Here is an 18,714-nt window from a genome sequence, read left to right as displayed (position 1 = left end):
TTCAGAAACCTAAGGAGTAAGTAGGTCAGTTGCTTTCATTCTTTCATTTTTCAGGGGAAGAATCTGAAGCTCAGACAAGGTATTTGCCTAGGGTCGTTCTAATCAATAAGTTGTAGAGCATAGGATATATTGCCTGGTATTCCATACCAAATTCCCTTACAGGCATATTGTGCTTTGCTTTATTGCATTTCCCAGATATTGCCCCCACCCTTTCATACAAATGGAAAATTTGTGGCAACCCTGCATAGAGCAAGTCTGTTGGCACCATTTTTCCAACAGCATTTGCTCACTTTGTGTCTCCATGTCGCATTTTTGTAATTCTCACAATATTTCAAGACTTTTTCAAAATTATGGTAATATGTGATCATTGATTACAACTTACTGAGAGCTTCAATGATAGCATTTGTTTTAGCAATGAAGTATTCTACTTTAAGGTATGTACATTGTTTTTTAGACATAATGCTATTGCACACTTAGGCTAACTACAGTATAGTGTAAACATAACTTTTATATGCACCGGGAAACAGAAAAATTGATTTGACTCACTTTATTATTACGGTGGTCTGGAACCAAGCCTGCAGTATCTCTGAGGTATGCCTATACTTGTTCTGCTATGTCTGGCTGATACCTGAAGGAAGATGGGGACTGGAATAAGTGTGATTGCATCAGCTGAGTGTCCATCTCCAGGAACTTTCTTTTAATAGTTACTCTAAAGGAGGCAACAAGGCCCCCACTCCACTCCACCCCACCCCCAGTGGACATTCACTTAGCCATTGATTTTTCTTCAGTAAACTTTTGAATGAAATGGAACTGTCTTCTCTATTTGTGGACAGTCTCAGTGCAAAAGAGGATGATTTGATGGTTCTGTTGTTAGTATCTAGAAATTAATTCCCTAATCCTGCACAAAGCAATTAACTCAGAGTGACAAATATCATTTGTAATACTGTCTTAAGGACCTATCACCAAACCTATCATTTTGCTTCTATACAACAAAAATCACATAGCAAGTGGTTTTTATTCTGTTAATTTGTTATATTGTTATTATAACAATCACAAGAATCTCTGAAAGAGTTCACTTCTTTATTCTCTCTGGTCTTGCATTGGCAGCTAGGATGTTGAGCCTCTGTGTTTTTGACAGAAGCCTTAATTTTATGGCTCCAGATGACTAGAACAAGGCCTTTCTTCTTTGATTCTAATATAGGATGTCCCTATAAGTAGAAGTATCTTCCAAACCCATAAAAACAGAGCTAATACAGCAGCTGCCCTCAGATTGACTGATGATGGAGTTATACTCTGAACTATGCTGTAATCAGCTTTAAAAGAACATGGAGATCGTTGAGAAATAGCATAATTCATATTTCAGGAGTCACCAGTGAGGAGACTGAAACATGGATTGGTGGGGAAACGGGAAATATAACTGAATGTTTTCTATGTATCTCCTGTACACCAACTAGTAATTCAAGAGCTTTAAATTCTAGTTTGTTTTGGCTTTCTTGAGTAATGAAACAGCATCTTAATCAAATTACTTCACTACTAAGCATTTTGGATTAAATAATCTCTGGTTTCCATTGGGGGGAGGCATTTGGGTGTTGTGTTTTGTTTTTACCAGATGAGGCCCAAAGACTCAGTAACTACTTGGAGAAACAGATCTTGATTTTCTTCTTTGGAATGACTCAGCTGTTGTGAGGAAGAAAGATACACTTGAAAGATAAGGATTGCCAGGTCTCTTATGAAGGCCATTAATTTGGTTATTCTCTGTACCTACCACAATTCAGCAAGTTTTCACTTGCATTCATATAGAGTGATGCTTAGGTTAGTTATACATTTGACACAAGCCTGTTGGCATTTTAGTTTTCCTATTCCTTTGTGGAAACAGTTTTCGTTAGTTTTTATTTTATTTTATTTTATTTTATTTTATTTTATTTTATTTTATTTTATTTTATTTTATTCTATTCTATTTGAGAGAAAACGTGAGTGACAGGGCGGGTGGGGAGGTGGCAGGCAGAGGGAAAAAGTAGAGTCCCTGCTGAGCAGGGAGCCTGATGCATTGGGGAGGGGTTGGGGGTTTGATCCCAGGACCCTGAGATCATGACAAGCTGAATGCAGACACTTAACCTACTGAGCCACCCCAGGCACCCCCAGATTGCTATTTTAAAAGGTGGTTTTTCTCTACCTCTTAAAATCTTCTAATCCTGTTTTTTTATAAATGTAAAAATTTCGTGCCTGCCTTTAATGTTCCTAAAGTTGCAAAATAGTTACTTTCCTTTCAAATATAGTTTTATAATACTGACTTTGCTTTTCCAAACCTTATTTACTCATTACATAAGAATTTACAGAGCACCTCTACTGTGTGCTAGAAACTACAAGTGAACTCCTTAGACATGTTAGTGTGCCTTCTCCACGCAGCTTAGTTACTGCTTTAGAGAAATCCATTATTTACATCCCCTAAAAGTTTCTTATGACAACTGTCTCCATTTATAGAATAAATAAATTTTATTTGTATTAAGGATAATATACGTGTTGTCCTTTACGGAGAATGGCCATACCTCATTTCTTTTAGCTATTTGGGAATCTGAATAGTGACTTGGAGATGTTAATTTTTCTTTTTCTTTTTCTTTTTTTTAAACCGTTTCTTTCTCTTTTTTTTTTTTTTTTTTTTTTTAAGATTTTATTTATTCATGAGAGATAGTGAGAGAGAGAGAGGCGAAGACATAGAGAAGTAGGCTCCATGCAAGGATCCCAATGTGGGACTCGATCCCAGGACCCCAGGATCACGCCCTGGGCCAAAGGCAGGCACTTAACCGCTGAGCCACCCAGATGTCCCCAGATGTAAATTTTTCTACCAGGTATTACAGAAGGTCCTAATCCAGATCTTTCATTTTATCATAATTTTAAAAGTACATGGGAATGGGAGAGACAGATTTACTGTAGCCTCTGTTGGCCAGGTTTAGCCATTACAGCCGTTTTTCATTGTGTTATTCTTTCCTGAAGATTTCTCTGGCTAAATCTCTGAACTTTGGATGCCCAGGACCTAGCTGTACCTAACTCCATCTTGCTCTCCTGCTAGAGAGCTTATGCATACTGGAAGCAAGAGAAATGGACAGTGTTTTGAAGATCTAAAGGGTTTGTGATGATAGAATGCAACCAGAAGTAGAACTGAGGAGAGCTGTCCTTCGTGAGATGACTTCTTGCAGGATTAGGACCCTGTCCAGAAAGCCACTTGGCTCTCACTAGATTTATTCTGCATAGGCTAGATACTCAGTCGGCTCTTCCTCAAGCCATGCTCAGGGATATTCCATATAATCTCTGCAGGACCATAGCAGTCAAGATTGTACCTATTTAAAGCAGTGAGACACACCAGATTCTTAGTTTGAAGGAACTGTTTGGAGCCTTTCATAGAGAAGTAAATGGGTTTGCAAAATTGTAATCAAAAGCTGTTTCAAAAAAAGTGTTTCAAAAAAAGTCTGTTTCAAAGTGATATCCATTTTGTTTGAATCTTTGCTAGAGAACAATTATCAAAGATACTTTACCTTCTTAGTTTACTGTTATGTTCTCGATATGTTGTCATAGAAATCCAGCTGCCATCAAACATGGTATGGTGCTTAGCCCCTTGCAGTCATTTGCTGAGTTCCTTTCTCAGGATGCAGTTTAAGAAGCTGAATAGAATGGTCAGGTAACCTGAAAATTATTGTGACTTGTGTTTAAAGATTGCCAATATTTCAGCTCCTTTCCATAATTTGTGGACCTAACAGAGTTCAAGGGTTCTCACCAAGGCAAGAGCAGTGACCTAAAACAAATACTTAAGAGGTGCTCAGGGGGTAGTCAGTTGCTAAAGTTCTTTTCATTGTCTGAATATGTGAAATGGAACATATCTGACTTAGCTTAATTTTAGAAATAGAGTCAAGATTTAAATATATCAAAAATATATTTTGGTTTTTTCCCAGTCAGTGTTGGTTTCCTAATGGACAGGTATTTGCTATTTTCCAAATATTTCTTTAATTTCAAAGTGGAATCCTAAAGTTAATGGGAAAATGCAGCTTTCAAAGCTATCCCTGGTCTCTCTGGCAACAGTCCTAAAATTGCTAAACTAGGTGGAAAATGGATGGGGCCTAAGTGCTGTCTCTTGTATTCTGGAAAGTGGAGTCTCCAGTTAGAGCAGTGGACCCAGTCAGTGGACCAGAGATGCAGTCTGTCATCCTGCTGTCCATCAAATGAGACAGTCATCTTTTTGGTTTGGTTTTTGTTTGTTTGATTTTGTTGTTCTTGTTTTACTGTTTTGTGTCTTTCCTTTAATTTTGATTTATTCCTCACTGCTTTCTGACACCATCTCCCTTTATCACCCTCACACCCACCCCACCCCACCAAACTGCCTTTCTTTTGCCCATTTCTGTGCCTTGACTTTCCCATTTTGGTCTCTATACAGTCTGTTCCTTGTTTCTCTGGTGGTTGCAGCTTCTGAGCTAACAGAATGCTTCTGTCATGCTGTGTGTTTAAAGCCTTGATTTTACTGCTGTCATACAAAACTAAACTTGACGTGGCTGTTGGGCTGTTATTTACAGTTTATTTCTCTCTCTGCTGCACTGGTTAAAAGGACACTGTCAAGGTATTTTTTTTATATAATTTTTCAAATCATTTTCTTCACTGTTTACAATAACCCATTAAAAGCTTGAAACTTCGATCTTTCCCTTCCAAAGATCCTCTCCATCATACATTCACACTGGTTTGTTGTTGTAGAGTTGCGCCTATATGTTGGGCTGGTGCCATTTGAGTTTTTGTCATTGAAAGCGCATGTAAAAAGGTTTTTTGTGGGGTGGGGTGGGTGGACTAAAGGGGAAAGTGTTATGAATCAAGCGGGCTGCTCAGCAAACAGAGGGAAGAAACAAAAGGTCAAATTTGGTCCCTCTAACCTTGACAGTGTCCCTTTAAATGTTTCTCTACCACACACCCTGGACCCCAGTTACTGAGCCTGAGTGCTGCATACTTTTCCAGAATGAACTTCCCTATGTGACTGTCACCCTAGCTAAAGAGATTAAAGCTTGTCTGAAGCAAGCCATCCAGTTCACACTGGAAGAGCTTTAATCTGTACCATTTGCACACTTGCGTATTGGCACATTCTGCCCTATTGCAGAGGCACATGTGATCTGGTCCCTCTTGCTTCTATAGCATCCTCTTGCTTGGCATTTTTGAAGCCACACATAGAAATATCACTATTTTGTACTCCATGAAAACTAGTCATGCACATTGCATCTGGGATCAGTTAAGATCTCATAACTATACAGATTTTGTGTTAAAAATGTAATTATTTCCTTTTTTAAAGAAGCACCAAATTTAGAGTTTCTAGAACTGTCTTTGGTAACATCATTGCAGGAATCACGCTGAGCAAAATTTCAGCGTTGCTTTGAGCTGCTCTGAATATGAGCCATCACATCCTTGAGCAACTGATACAAGGTAAATGAAATTCCTGACAAGAGGGTTTCTTCCATCAGCTCTGATAGCTGTGTAATCAGAACAATGTAGGGTGTCACCAAGAGCTCCTTCTTTTGGCCAGGGAGTTGAATGTGTAGGTAAGATGTGTTTGATCCACCAGGTCTTAGGTACCACTCATCTATATAAGGGGCACCAAGCATCCAAAGTCTGATTCTCTGCCTTACTTCTCAGCATAAACTAGAAGATTCTCAGAGATCTATATTTGTTAGGCCAAAGGGGATTCTCTAATTCATAAAGATTTCCTGATGGCTCCCATTCTTGGCCTTTTGGAATTTGATGCTTTAGAATTTCTGATTCGGTCACTTATGGGGTCATATTTACGGTTCCAAAAGAGAGTTGTGGTACATTCCCTTTCTTCTTTTGATTGCAGATTGTACTTTTTGCCATATTCTTTTGCCACACCATGGCTCATCTAGTAGAGTTACTTGTGTGACTCCTCAGTGAAGGGGCAGAGACAAGTGCTTTAAAAGTTGTCTATTCAGTTGCAAAGGGAAAAAAACTAAGGCATTTCAAATGAGAGGTAGAGTCTTATTGTGATGATCTCGCCCACAAGTTACCTCTGATTGTAAAACATCACTCCTCCTTGGCCTTAGTGTTTATTAGAACTTTTCTTTAATGCTGTCTTCTTGTTACCATTTTAGGTTGGCTGTAAAGTGAAATTCCATGTTTTGAATCCCATTAACTTGTTAATGCCCAGTTTATTCTGGCAAGAGATGCTTGCTTTAGACATGCTTGCCTTAGATAGATATGCTTTTTTCCTTCTTGCTACTACTGTGAATTCAGCAGTAAAATTGCAGATGCAGTTAAGGTTAGTACTGAATTAAGCAATAGCAAAGGAATTTGTGTCTGCTAACTGATGGTGTCAGTAGGCAGGAGCACAGCAGGGTTTAGGTATGTGGTCTTGCAGCTTGATGATCTGTTTTGCGATCTCTCTTCCTACACAGTAATGAGCCAGACCTGGTACCTCAGTCACTCATAGTCTAAGAGCTTTAGGCATTCAACTCTGAACTTAATCGGTGCCATAAAACACTGTTACTCTGCGAAAGAATGAAGATGAGATTGTGTTCTTATTAATAGCTGTGAATTTCACTTCACTCTTTCTCTACTCCCACCTGAAACTCATCTTTGAGGGAAAGGCAATGCCTTGGGCTTCTTATTTTTCCATCCTGCCCTTATTCTGGGAGGTCCTCAGGTGTGTTGACATAGTTTTTGTTCTCTGAGACTTTTCCAGTGTGGCATTTGCATGTCGGCCCAGCTTATCTCAGTGCATGTCAGCTCCAGGACACCTTGTGCTCCACATAACTTCAGTTAGCACCAATTAGGACCAAGTGTGAATCCTGTGGCTGTTAATAGAGGTGAAGTCTCAGCTCAGAGGGCAAACTTGGGAGAATAGGAAACTATCAGGGCCAAAACATTTCATACCTCATTTAATGGAATTGACAGATGGAATCATTGTCCTCAAAGGTTCCCCCTTTGAGGTACATATTTTGACCTTTTAAACTGTAGAGCATTTGTGTTTTCATGGATGGTTATGTTTAGTCTTATTATAAGGACCAACTCTGCTATACTTCGGATTTGCAGGTTCCTAAAGAGAAAGATGAAATGGTAGAGCAAGAGTTTAACCGGTTGTTAGAAGCTACGTCTTACCTTAGTCACCAGCTAGACTTCAATGTCCTCAATAATAAGCCTGTGTCCCTTGGCCAGGCATTGGAAGTTGTCATTCAGTAAGTATTTTGAAACTGCTTATTGTACAGTGAATTCCACTTAGAGATTTGCTATTTGTGTTTTAAATTTTTCAGCAAGTCTTATTTGAGCTATTTTTTAACTTATTTTCATGCAAATTAATTAAATCCCAAAGTAAAACCATTTAAAATAAATGATCCTTGAAGGCCCCTCTCAATTCTAAAACTCACAGCTTTATATAAGGTACTAAACTATATTTAACATAGCCTAGAAAATAATTTGCCACCTTTCTTGTCCCAGAGTATTAGAAATTTCAGTGGGCCTTGGTGTCCTTGAATGCCTTTGATAGGTTCCTGTCTTGGGCTACAAAGCTGGCAGTGTGGCCAAGGCATATATTTTGTCTCTTTTAGGTTACAAGAAAAGCATGTCAAAGATGAGCAAATTGAACATTGGAAGAAGATAGTAAAGACTCAGGAGGAGTTGAAAGAACTTCTTAATAAGGTGAAATTTTAGATTTTCTTTATACCTGAAGATGCATTGGTTGGGAGATGCTTTAAAAAATTTTAGGTGTTTTTTTTTTTCCTCCAGGGGAGAGAGGGTCCGCCAGCTAGGGCTCATTATTCTTGAGAAAATAGTGACTAACAAAAGGGGTAGTTTTATCTGTCAGTCTTTCAGTACAGTACTACTGGTAGGTTGTTGCCATGGGAAATAGATCTTTGCTGTGTTGGGTTCCCTTTGGCAGAGTTAGCCCAGTGCCTTCTGCTGGATTCTGTGATGAGATGGAAATGAGCTGTGCTGGGGTCAAGTTGCCACTGATGAGGACAACAAATCAGCAGCCAGAACCACAATTCACTGCCATAATTATTTCGTTTGAGGTGCCAGGATGGGAATATTCCTCAGTGCTGTGTCTACTGAGTGCCCTTCTTTCCCCCCACTTCCCAGAGGTCCCACCACTTCCCAGAGGCCCGGTTCTCGACTGGGAAACCATTTGTTTTCTCCTGATCCTACCAGCTGCAAACATAATACCAACTTAGGGAGAAAACATGAAGTGAGACATCCTCTGTGGGGGGCTTTTTAATGCAAAATCTGAGTGCATCTTGTGACCAGACTCTTGACTCTCTCTCACTGTGCCTTGTTTCTTTATCCTGTCAAATGAGAAGATGTCTGTGCACAGATTCTTAGGGTCCAGTACCATCAGAAAGCTGAGAAACTAACATTAGGAATGGCTCTGGGAGGTTTTGTGTGGTGATTTAGCCTTTTACATAATTTAGGAAATAAATCATGACAGTTTGTTCCCCAAAACAGTAAGCTAAATTGGTGTTTGTTTTTTCCTGGAATTTGAGATAGATATATAGATATAGATAGATTTATTATTATTATTATTATTATTATTATTAATGGAACACTCCTGGTTCTTCATTTGTTTTGGAAGACAGAGATGATCTTACTTCTGTGATAATGTGATACGTCTGTGTTGAGCCATACAGGATTTTTTCCTCTTCTAAAATGTCATGATGTAGAAGAGGTATTTCAGAACTTCAAGGATTTTGCACTGTAACCTTTTTGGGTATAATAGTTTAGGGGATGAACCAAAGCATGTGATTTGGAGCTGGATTACATCACTATCTGAAATGGTACATTTGTATTTTTCTCTCTTAGATGGTAAATTTGAAAGAGAAAATTAAAGAACTCCATCAGCAGTACAAAGAAGCATCTGAGGTCAAGCCACCCAGAGACATCACTGCCGAGTTCTTAGTGAAAAGCAAACACAGGGATCTGACCGCCCTATGTAAGGTGTGGTACACATACATGCCCAGGTGGTTTTCCTTGGAATCCTGAGAAAGACCATAGGTCTGGGAAACTTTGGAAAGGGAGAACCACTAACCAATCACAGGTATATGTAGTAGGAAGAGAGAGGGTTTAGAACACAGAACCCAAAGGGACTGAATGGATTAGTTTGCTTTGAGATCTGCTTTTTCTGCAGAATTTCTACTTTGTTTTCAGTCTTGTACTTTAACTTACATCTCAGGTTAGCTCCCTGTCAGCTTAGAATAATGATAATGAACATAACTTCAGTCATTTGATATCAAATTGATTGAAATCCCTAACTTAGTATCTCTTAGCCATGAGATCTTAGATTCCTCAGTCACCTCATCTGTGACACAGTGTTAATACTTTTCCTTTGTAAGAGATCTAAGCTTTAGCCCATGCTAGGGACATGGTAAGGGTACAGGAAGTAGTTGCTGTTCTTTTTCATTCTTGCTTTGTAGCACCCCAGTATCTGTGCTCGCTTCTGCAGCACATATACTAAAATTGTAGTACCCCAGTATGCTATTCTTCCTTTTTCTTCTCCTGTATGCCCTCTGCATCCCTTCTCCCCCTCATGTTCATTGAGGCTCACATTGTAACTTGTCTCTAAGAACAACCATCCCTGAGCCCTGATCCAGCCTTAAGCTTGAGGCATACTCCCAGATATGGACAGAGAGGTGGTCCAGGCCTTAACACTTTGTGGTATAAATAATTAGATTGGTCTCTGCCCCATGAAGATCGACCCAGTTCTCTTAATTTTATCAGGAATATGATGAATTAGCGGAAACACAAGGAAAACTAGAAGAAAAACTTCAAGAATTGGAAGCCAATCCCCCAAGGTGAGGAAAACACAAATGTTCAGAGGGATAGCTTTTGCTGTTCTGTTATATTTAGAAGGAAAATTACAGAGCACTATTCAATGAATGGATTGTAATTTTAATGTGTAGTAATCCCCTAAATATTTAAAAAATATGTTTTTGAAACGAAAACCTTTCTCCATAAGATCTAATATTTGAATGAAATATATTGTCTTCTGTGAGTAGAATAGAAGGTCATATTGCTTTAAATTCCCATAATTCTGAGGGCTAAGAAAGTCACACTTCATTGGATTTTTGACAGTGAATACTTGTATGCTGATAGTGTGTGTTCCGTGGTGCATCTGGCCCCCACATATCTACTCTGTTCTGTATTTGGGAATGCTACCCATTCTTGCTTTAAAAAAAAAAAAATCATGCTTTATTTATACAACAAATAAGCTTTTATAATGCCAGGTACCCATGTGAAGAAGTCTTTTTTTTTTTTTCTCCTAGACAAATGAAGCCTGATAGTAATTTGCTTTATGTAGTAGAGGTTGGCACTGCTCTAGGCACCAATAATAAAGGAGTTAATAAGACATATAAGGTCCTGTTTTTTGACTTGTCATTTCTTTGTATAAGGCACAGTACCAGGCTTAGGTTCTCTCAGTTATTGAGATTGTCTGCATCAGTCCACTGAGCACAGTAGTCCTGTCCTTCCTTTAATAACCTGCACCTCTCTGTTTTCATTTTGCAGTGACGTATATCTCTCATCGAGAGACAGACAAATACTTGATTGGCATTTTGCAAATCTTGAATTTGCTAATGCCACACCTCTCTCTACACTCTCCCTTAAACACTGGGATCAGGTAAAGTTGCTTTGTCATTTATTTTGTTGCACATGTCTTTGGGGGGAAGGCTCTTAGGAGCAACTGTTAATGTGTGTGTGTGTGTGTGTGTGTGTGTGTGTGTGTGTGTGTGTGTGTGTTTAAATAGCTGTAAGAGAGAGAATTTGCATACAGTACAATTTACCTATTTTAAACGAATAGCTTGAAGTTTTGCCAGACATACGTAGTCCTGAATCACCAGCACAATCAAGATAGAGAACATTTCCATCCTGGAAAGTTCTCTTGCCTCTCTGCAGTCAGTCCCCAGCCCTCCTACTCCTGACCTAAGATGACCCCGATTTCCTTTCTGTCATTATAGTTTGCTTTTTCTAGAATTACATATAAATTGAACTGTATGGTATATGATCATACAGAATATAGCCTTTTGTGTGTGATTTCTTTCACTTAGCAAATTGTTGAGATTCATATTTGTCGTTGTGTGTATCAGTGGTTTGTTCGTTTTCATTGTTTAGTGGTATTCTGTTGTATGGATATGCCATAAATTGTTTATCCATACACTGATACATTGGTGGATATTTGGATTTCCAAGTTTTGGGGCCATGAATATTCATGTCTTTCTTTTGGATATATACTTTGGAGTGAAATTGCTGGATCTTATGTAGATTTTTAACTTTCTAAGAAGCTCCAAACTATTCCAAATTGCATTCCCCCCAGCAGTGTTTGAAAGTTCTAATTGTTCCACATCCTTACCAACACTTGGTATTGCCAGTTTTTAAAAATTTAGCCTTTGTAACAGGTGTATAGTACCTGTTTCATTGTGGTGGTAATTTTTGCATTTCCTGAATGATGGGTGATGTGAAGCACCTTTTCATGTATTTACTTGCCATTGGTTTTTCAGTTCTTTGGTGAAGAGTCTGTTCAGATCTTTTGCCCATTATTTAAAAATCTGGTTAACCTCTTACTAAATTGTGTAAGAGTTAATTATGTTCCTTAGATTCTGGATAGAATTCCTTTGTCAGATTTTTGTTTTGTAAATATTTTCTTCCAGTCCACAACTTCCTTTTTCATTTTCTAAATAGTATGTTTCAAAGAGCAAAACTTTTTAATTTTATGAAGTTCCTATTTCTCAACTCTCTTTTAAAAGCTTTGTGCTTTTTTGTATCTTGAAAAATCTTTGTCTAAATTTCAGTAACTAAATTTTCTCCTGTTTTCTTCCTAAAGTTTCATAGACTTAGCTCTAATGTTAAGTCTGTGATTCATTTTAATTTTTGTGTACAATGAGAGATGAGAATAGAGTTCATATTTTTCCATGGTTATCTCATTAATTATTCTAGCACCACCCTTTTTCTTCATTTGTCTTGGTACCTTTGTTGAAAAATCATTTGACCATATGTTAAACTATTTGTTACTCCTTCCTGTTAATTCACTTGTCCACATGCCACTATCATAGTCTAGTTTACTATTGCTTTATGGTAAGTCTTGAAATTAGGTAGTATAAATTCTTCAACCTTTTTTTTTTTTTTTAATCATTTTGGCTACTTTAGGTCTTACATATTTCCATAAAAATTTTAGAATCAGTTTAGAAATTTCTATAGAAGACCTTCTGGGATTTTGATTGGGATTTGAACATGGTATATCTCTCCATTTATTTAGATTTTCTTTAATATTTTTCAGCCATAATTTACAGTTCTTCAGTGTACAAGTTTTACATGTCTTTTGTCAAATTATTCTTAAGTATTTTAAGTGTGAGTTACTCTTGAGCTGGTGAGAAATCACAGTGCTTCTTAGATATTGAATGAATCGATCTCTAAATCTGAGACTTTGGCCAGACCTAAGACTACAGAAATAAATATTCCTTTTTTTTTTTTTTTTACATACACATACATATTTTCATTTCTATTTTACATTTTCCTAGTAAAATTAGTTTGAATTCTTTTTTTTTTAATTAGTTTGAATTCTTAATCTTTAGGTTATATACTTTCATATTCTTTAGTATTTAACTTACAGTGAGGATTGGACCTGTTAGTGGTAAAAATCTTAACAGAATTCCTGGTTGTTTTTTTCATGTAAATACTAAATTTAGACCCTTCCTAGTCACTGATTTATCATTTGAAGTTTCAGTATGTGTCCATTCATAATCTTATTTGGGGTATGGGGAGATGAATCATTCACTTAAGTAGGGAGAGTTCTCCTAACCTAGTATTATATAACTTGAAAGAATCATGCCCTGCTTTCCCCTAGAAATTCCATGAGATTAGAAAATACTGACTAGCCTTCAAAATTTTTCAGTAAATTCAAAGAAATTAGATCATTTTGGGATTCCTTCCAGGCCAAATGTTGACTCCTTTACTAGATCCTCTTGGGCCAGTTTTTATAATCCCAGATTGTTTTTATCTAATTTGATTAATTTTAGTTTTGCAAGTCTTCCTTATCTTTCAAGACTGTAACTTAAAGAAATAAAAACTGATTTTGCTCCTAGGTAAAAGAAATGTAAGTAATTAGGATGGTGGTTTTGCCCACTCTTTAATGCATTCAGAGGCCAGACCGACACCTGAACTTATTGAATCATCTTTGTCTGAGAGCCCACCTCCTTTGGATAGCCTGGACTGAGAGATCGAGTGTAGGCCTGTGAGGAGAAAACTTGATCTAGGGAAGAAGACGCTGCCTCATCTCACTGCCCAGAGATGGCCATTTGGGACAGTGAAACATTTTTTTCTTTTCCCTCTAGTTCCTGGGACAGATGTAACTAAATACTGAGTGGTGGTTCTTTAATTTCTGCCTTACAGTATTGACTGTTTTCCACAAACTTGTTTTTCAGTGTTAATCTTATAGAACCCAGTATGTATGATAGAGATTAAGAGCGTGTTGGGTATACTTTTCTCTCTTTAGGACGACGACTTTGAGTTTACTGGCAGCCACCTGACAGTGAGGAATGGCTACTCATGTGTGCCTGTGGCTTTAGCAGAAGGCCTAGACATTAAGTTGAATACAGCAGTGCGGCAGGTTCGCTACACAGCTTCAGGTATGTCACTGCTTCACTGGTGAGATAAATCTCTTACTCTGAAACGCAGTACTGATCTTTAGTTTACCTCAGGAAAAAAAAATACTAGGTATATTTTCTCATAAAACCCTATAAATTATGACTTCTAATTTTAAAAATCTGCATTGACAGAAGGATTGAGCCTATATCTTTGGGCTTTCTAATCTGATGAGTGTGCAAACCAAAACCAAGAAATTGAGGCAAGTCGTAGGGTTTCCAGTTTGTTACATGTATTACTTTGGTGTTGTAACAACTACCAGTAAGTTTGGATCTAATTTTGCTGAATTTTTTTTTTTTTAAAGATTCATTTATTATTTGAGAGAGAAAGCACAGGTGGGAGGGCAGTGGGGGAGAGGGAGAAGCAGAAGCAGACTCCCCACTGAGCAGGGAGCCTGATGCAGGGCTCAATCCCAGGACCCTGAGATAAAGGCAGATGCTTAACTGACTGAACCACCCAGGCATCCAGTATTCTTAAATATCAGGATTCTGGCCTCTGGGCACAGTGGGACCCACTCTTGTATTTTACCATTTCTGTCTTGCTGTTTAGATCCATTTAGCCTCTCCTGTTGAGGGTGGGCTAACTTAACTGCTCAGGCTGGTTTCTGATTCTAGGAGCAGTCTGCTAAGAATTTGACTTCACAGATGGAATTGCCCTGATTCTCATGGGCAGAAGGCTCAGTGCTCACTGTTGCTGACTCCAGACCACATGTAATGTGGAGTGCAGAGAACTCGCTGTCCACCCACTTTTGGAAATAGTAGTCCAGAACTTGATGATAACTAGTCAGCCCCAGTCCCCTCCCCCAGGGCCCTCATAACAAGTGAAGATGTGGCCATCAACCTTGCTTGCTTGCCCTTCATGGTCACTTTTCTAGAATTGTGGAGACTACCACAGTTTTGTTTTTGTTTTTTTAAAATTTTTATTTATTTATGATAGTCACAGAGAGAGAGAGGCAGAGACATAGGCAGAGGGAGAAGCAGGCTCCATGCACCGAGAGCCCGATGTGGGATTTGATCCCGGGTCTCCAGGATCGCGCCCTGGGCCGAAGGCAGGCGCTAAACCGCTGCACCACCCAGGGATCCCTGTTTTTTGTTTTTGTTTTATAACCCCTGAAGCAGCCTTCCATTTAATTTTCCCTTCATATGCAGCTTCTAGCTGATAGTGAATCCTGTAGCCTTTAAATAGCCATCTGCAGGCAGGTGAAGAACAGTGAGAAAGTAGGCATGAACTGAGCTGTTGTACAAATTTTGAGCTACTTATATATTTTCTGAAATTCTATAAATAGGTATTTATTGAAGAAAAAAATCAAACACAAATGAAGAAAAATACCATTAACCTCTTTTCAGTGCTTTTTCTGTGGTCAGCTCTGAGCTTTATTCAGACTCTGGCAAGCGAGGCATCACAGTGCATTTGCAAGAATAGCATGCTCTGCGCTTCCAGTGGCATCATGTAACTGCACCACGGTCTTCCCAGTGTCATTCTTCACTTGATCCTCAGTAGGCACCTAACCATGGTGTAGAGGCATTGCCTGTAATGTTACATTTATTCTTCACTTTGGTCTACATTTACTTAATCCTTAGTAAATAATAATGTTTTTAAATTAGTCCAGAAGATCACTAGTGTATCAGAAAGGTAAGACAAGCACCGTGCTGAAGATTCAGGACTCTGAAATTGACTATTAGAATTTGAAACCTGGCACTTAGTATCCGTGTGGCCTTGTCTAAACTTACTTCACTACCACCTCAGTTTTCTTCTATTAAAAAATAAATAGAACAGATTTTACAAACTTATGGTAAGAATTAACTGAGATAGTGTATAGATTCTACAGTGCACTGAATGTTCAATAATACCATCCCTATCGCCACTAAAGTCTTTTCCCTCTGACATCTCTAGGATGTGAAGTGATAGCTGTGAATACCCGGTCCACAAGTCAAACCTTTATTTATAAATGTGATGCAGTTCTCTGTACCCTTCCCTTGGGGGTATTGAAGCAGCAGCCACCAGCCGTTCAGTTTGTGCCACCTCTTCCTGAGTGGAAAACATCTGCAGTCCAAAGGATGGGATTTGGCAACCTTAACAAGGTAACTTGCCTAGGCACCTCTCCACATACCCATTGTGCAAATACCAGCCTTCGGGCTCTCCAGTCAGAGAGGATGGGGGTGTTGTTTTTGTACGTTTTGCTGTGCTCCCAGCTTTGTGATATCAGGGTGAGGCCTGTCAGTTCATTCATTTCAGTGCCTAATTTCATATATATATAAAATATCCATGAGGACTTATTCTGGGATCACCTTGCAAACCTAAGCTCTAAATATTGTCTGAAGTAACACATTCATAATAGGGATTTCTAGGCTTAAATTGTGAGTAGATTAGGAGAAACTTTAATAAGATCTAAGGAAGAAGTATTACCTCTTGAGGTACAGCTATGCTTAAAGCCATGTTCTCTGAGCCCTGTCATCAGTTCATGTGCTCCTTTTTTACAATAGGTGGTATTGTGTTTTGACCGTGTGTTCTGGGATCCAAGTGTCAATTTGTTCGGGCATGTCGGCAGTACAACTGCCAGCAGGGGTGAACTCTTCCTCTTCTGGAACCTCTATAAAGGTAGCTGCTCCTGGTTTTAATCTTTTTCATATCCTTATAGGAACAGAGAATTAGGAATATTCTGGTTTTTCTCAAATACGTATGTCTTGATTTTTCATCAACTCAACTAGCAATTTCAGAAATTCCCGCTAGATGCTTGGGGATATGGGGGTGGGGTGGGAGAAACACCTGCCATCAAGGAGCTCACAGCCTAGTGGGAAATACACTAAGGAGGCGAACAGTCTAGGAACAGGCCTGTAAAGTCAACCCAGCCAAGGAAGCCCAGAACCAGGGAAGCTTCCCATAAGGGGAAACTTGTATTCCTCCTTCTCAGACTTTTGTATCTGGCCCCTGAATCTTTGATCACTTCCTTTAAAATGTATGTATCAAACTCCTACCTCCTGTTTTAATTTCTTCTGTAATTCGACTGTTCTTCTGTATGGTGCTTAAAATATTTATATATTTTATGAATACACGTATAAATGTTATCTCTATTTCTTGTCTTCTGGTTCAAGGCCTCTGCATGTACTATGTGGTCTGGGCCTGAGGAGCTTTTTTTTTCCTTCTCTTCCTTCCCATGATGGCCTTCCACTGTCTCAAATCTGAATTAAGTCCCTGTATTTTCTTTCTATCCTGTTTTTCTTCATTGCTCTTACCAGTTCATAATTATAGCTATGTGATACTTACCTGTTGATCTGTAGAGTTGTATAGTTTATAGCTTTTATATCCCAGCATCTTGTACTGTGCCTATTACAGAAGTATGTTGCATAAATATTCACCAAATGGGTGGGTGAAGGTGGTGATGGGTTTGGAGCGGCCTGGAATAGTTAAAAGGATATAGCTCTTGCCATGGAGCAAGCTGTCTAAGGTGGTCAGGGCTAAGGATTCTATGCCTAAATATAGGAATACCTGTTGGTTTTCTTAGCAAGATCCAAAGTTGTATCTTCAACATTTCTATATTCTGCAAAATTATAAGTGGTTAAGTACATGAGTCACACTTTACTCACTAGAGTTTGCCAGCTGCCTTCTAGGGATAGATTTTTGAGTTGCAATTTCAGAAACATGTCTCCATCCTAACTCTGGGAAACAAAGGGTTGCAAAAGGGGAAGTGCGTAGGGGGATAGGGTAATGGGTGACAGGCATTAAGGAGGGCACATGATGAGAGGAGTACTGGGTGTTATATGTTGGCAAATTGAATTTAAATAAAACTTAAAAAAAATAATAAAACTTGTCTCTAGCACAAGAGTTGCATGTCTATTGGTCATCAGATTTCAGAGTGCCCAGAATAACGTGGGGCCTGATAAAGAGGTTCTTGAGAAAAGTCTGTAGGAAAACCCTAGAATTGTCCTTTCTGTTTCCCTAGCTCCAATACTATTGGCACTAGTGGCAGGAGAAGCTGCTGGCATCATGGAAAACATAAGTGATGATGTGATTGTCGGTCGATGCCTGGCCATCCTCAAAGGGATTTTTGGTAGCAGTGCAGTGCCTCAGGTAAGTAAGTTGTGGGGACAAGTGGGGATCAAGGTTCACACTAGAGCCAGGTTTGACATAGTCTCTTTACATTGGTCAGCACAGTTTCAGCCAGAATTGTGTGTGCTAGGTTTCCGTGAATGCCAATGTTTGGAGTCTATGATGTAAGTGTGGGATTCAAGAAATCCCCCCAGTACATGGGCTGGGAGATTGAAAAGACTATTTGCTGCATATCCCTGCTGGTCTCATCCATTGTATGTGTGTGTGCAGTCATACCACTCCTGCCTTTTAGACAAAGTGGTCAGACTCAAAGAATTGCCTGGTACTTTTTTCTCTCTGAAACACTAGATCCTTATGATTCCTTTCATAGAAGGCATATTAATGCTTTGTGAATTGAGGGAATAAAGGTCTAGTCCTGGGTAAACCTGTAGATTTCACAGGCAAGGCAGTGTAGAATCTTGGTTGGAAGCTCTTTGTGTTGTGTTTTAAAGCAACGGAGTTCATCACTTGGCTAATTGGTGTCTCCTGCCTCCTTGCTCAGTTGTATCCCCACCTGCCACAGCTGTTCCACCTTTCCGAGAGGGCTGGTTTGTCCTCTGTCCTGTAGTAACTTCTGCCCGTGCTTTTTCCTTTAGCCCAAGGAGACTGTGGTATCTCGCTGGCGTGCTGATCCCTGGGCCCGGGGCTCCTATTCATATGTAGCTGCAGGATCATCTGGAAATGACTATGATTTAATGGCTCAGCCAATCACTCCTGGCCCCTCAATTCCAGGTGCCCCACAGGTGAGAAACTGGCAAACTACATGGGCTTATATGGGAAAAGGCCAGTATCCCAAAATTTCAGGGCAAACATGATGCCACTGTCTTGGGGGCTGTTGTTAGATTGTAGTCATTCTGATAATCAAGAGCAGAGGAGAAGTGAGGAACACTGATTTCTCATATTCTGGCTCTGTAAATCAAGGCAGTCCCATAGTATAAGCCAATTACTTTTTCCTTATTCAGATTTTTT

General features: G+C 39.0%; 1 protein-coding gene across 3 annotated transcripts in view; it reads left to right on the top strand.

Annotated features, from left to right (window-relative positions):
* KDM1A (lysine demethylase 1A) overlaps positions 1-18,714 on the top strand; it is a 62,015-nt gene that overhangs the window by 42,227 nt on the left and 1,074 nt on the right. For 2 of the 3 annotated variants that reach the window (XM_025447925.3, XM_025447923.3), the window contains 10 exons: positions 7,069-7,211; positions 7,581-7,671; positions 8,830-8,964; positions 9,745-9,818; positions 10,531-10,642; positions 13,511-13,643; positions 15,553-15,740; positions 16,143-16,257; positions 17,600-17,727; positions 18,342-18,488. In XM_025447925.3, the coding sequence (XP_025303710.3) occupies positions 7,069-7,211; positions 7,581-7,671; positions 8,830-8,964; positions 9,745-9,818; positions 10,531-10,642; positions 13,511-13,643; positions 15,553-15,740; positions 16,143-16,257; positions 17,600-17,727; positions 18,342-18,488 (1,266 nt within the window). The remainder of the gene's footprint in view (positions 1-7,068; positions 7,212-7,580; positions 7,672-8,829; positions 8,965-9,744; positions 9,819-10,530; positions 10,643-13,510; positions 13,644-15,552; positions 15,741-16,142; positions 16,258-17,599; positions 17,728-18,341; positions 18,489-18,714) is intronic. The other variant, XM_049105932.1, reaches the window with a different exon arrangement.

Source organism: Canis lupus, chromosome 2 (assembly GCF_003254725.2).
Source record: "Canis lupus dingo isolate Sandy chromosome 2, ASM325472v2, whole genome shotgun sequence".
Lineage (NCBI taxonomy): Eukaryota > Metazoa > Chordata > Mammalia > Carnivora > Canidae > Canis > Canis lupus.
The sequence above is the reverse complement of the archived record's forward strand: the minus strand, read 5'-3'. Positions and strand labels throughout refer to the sequence as shown.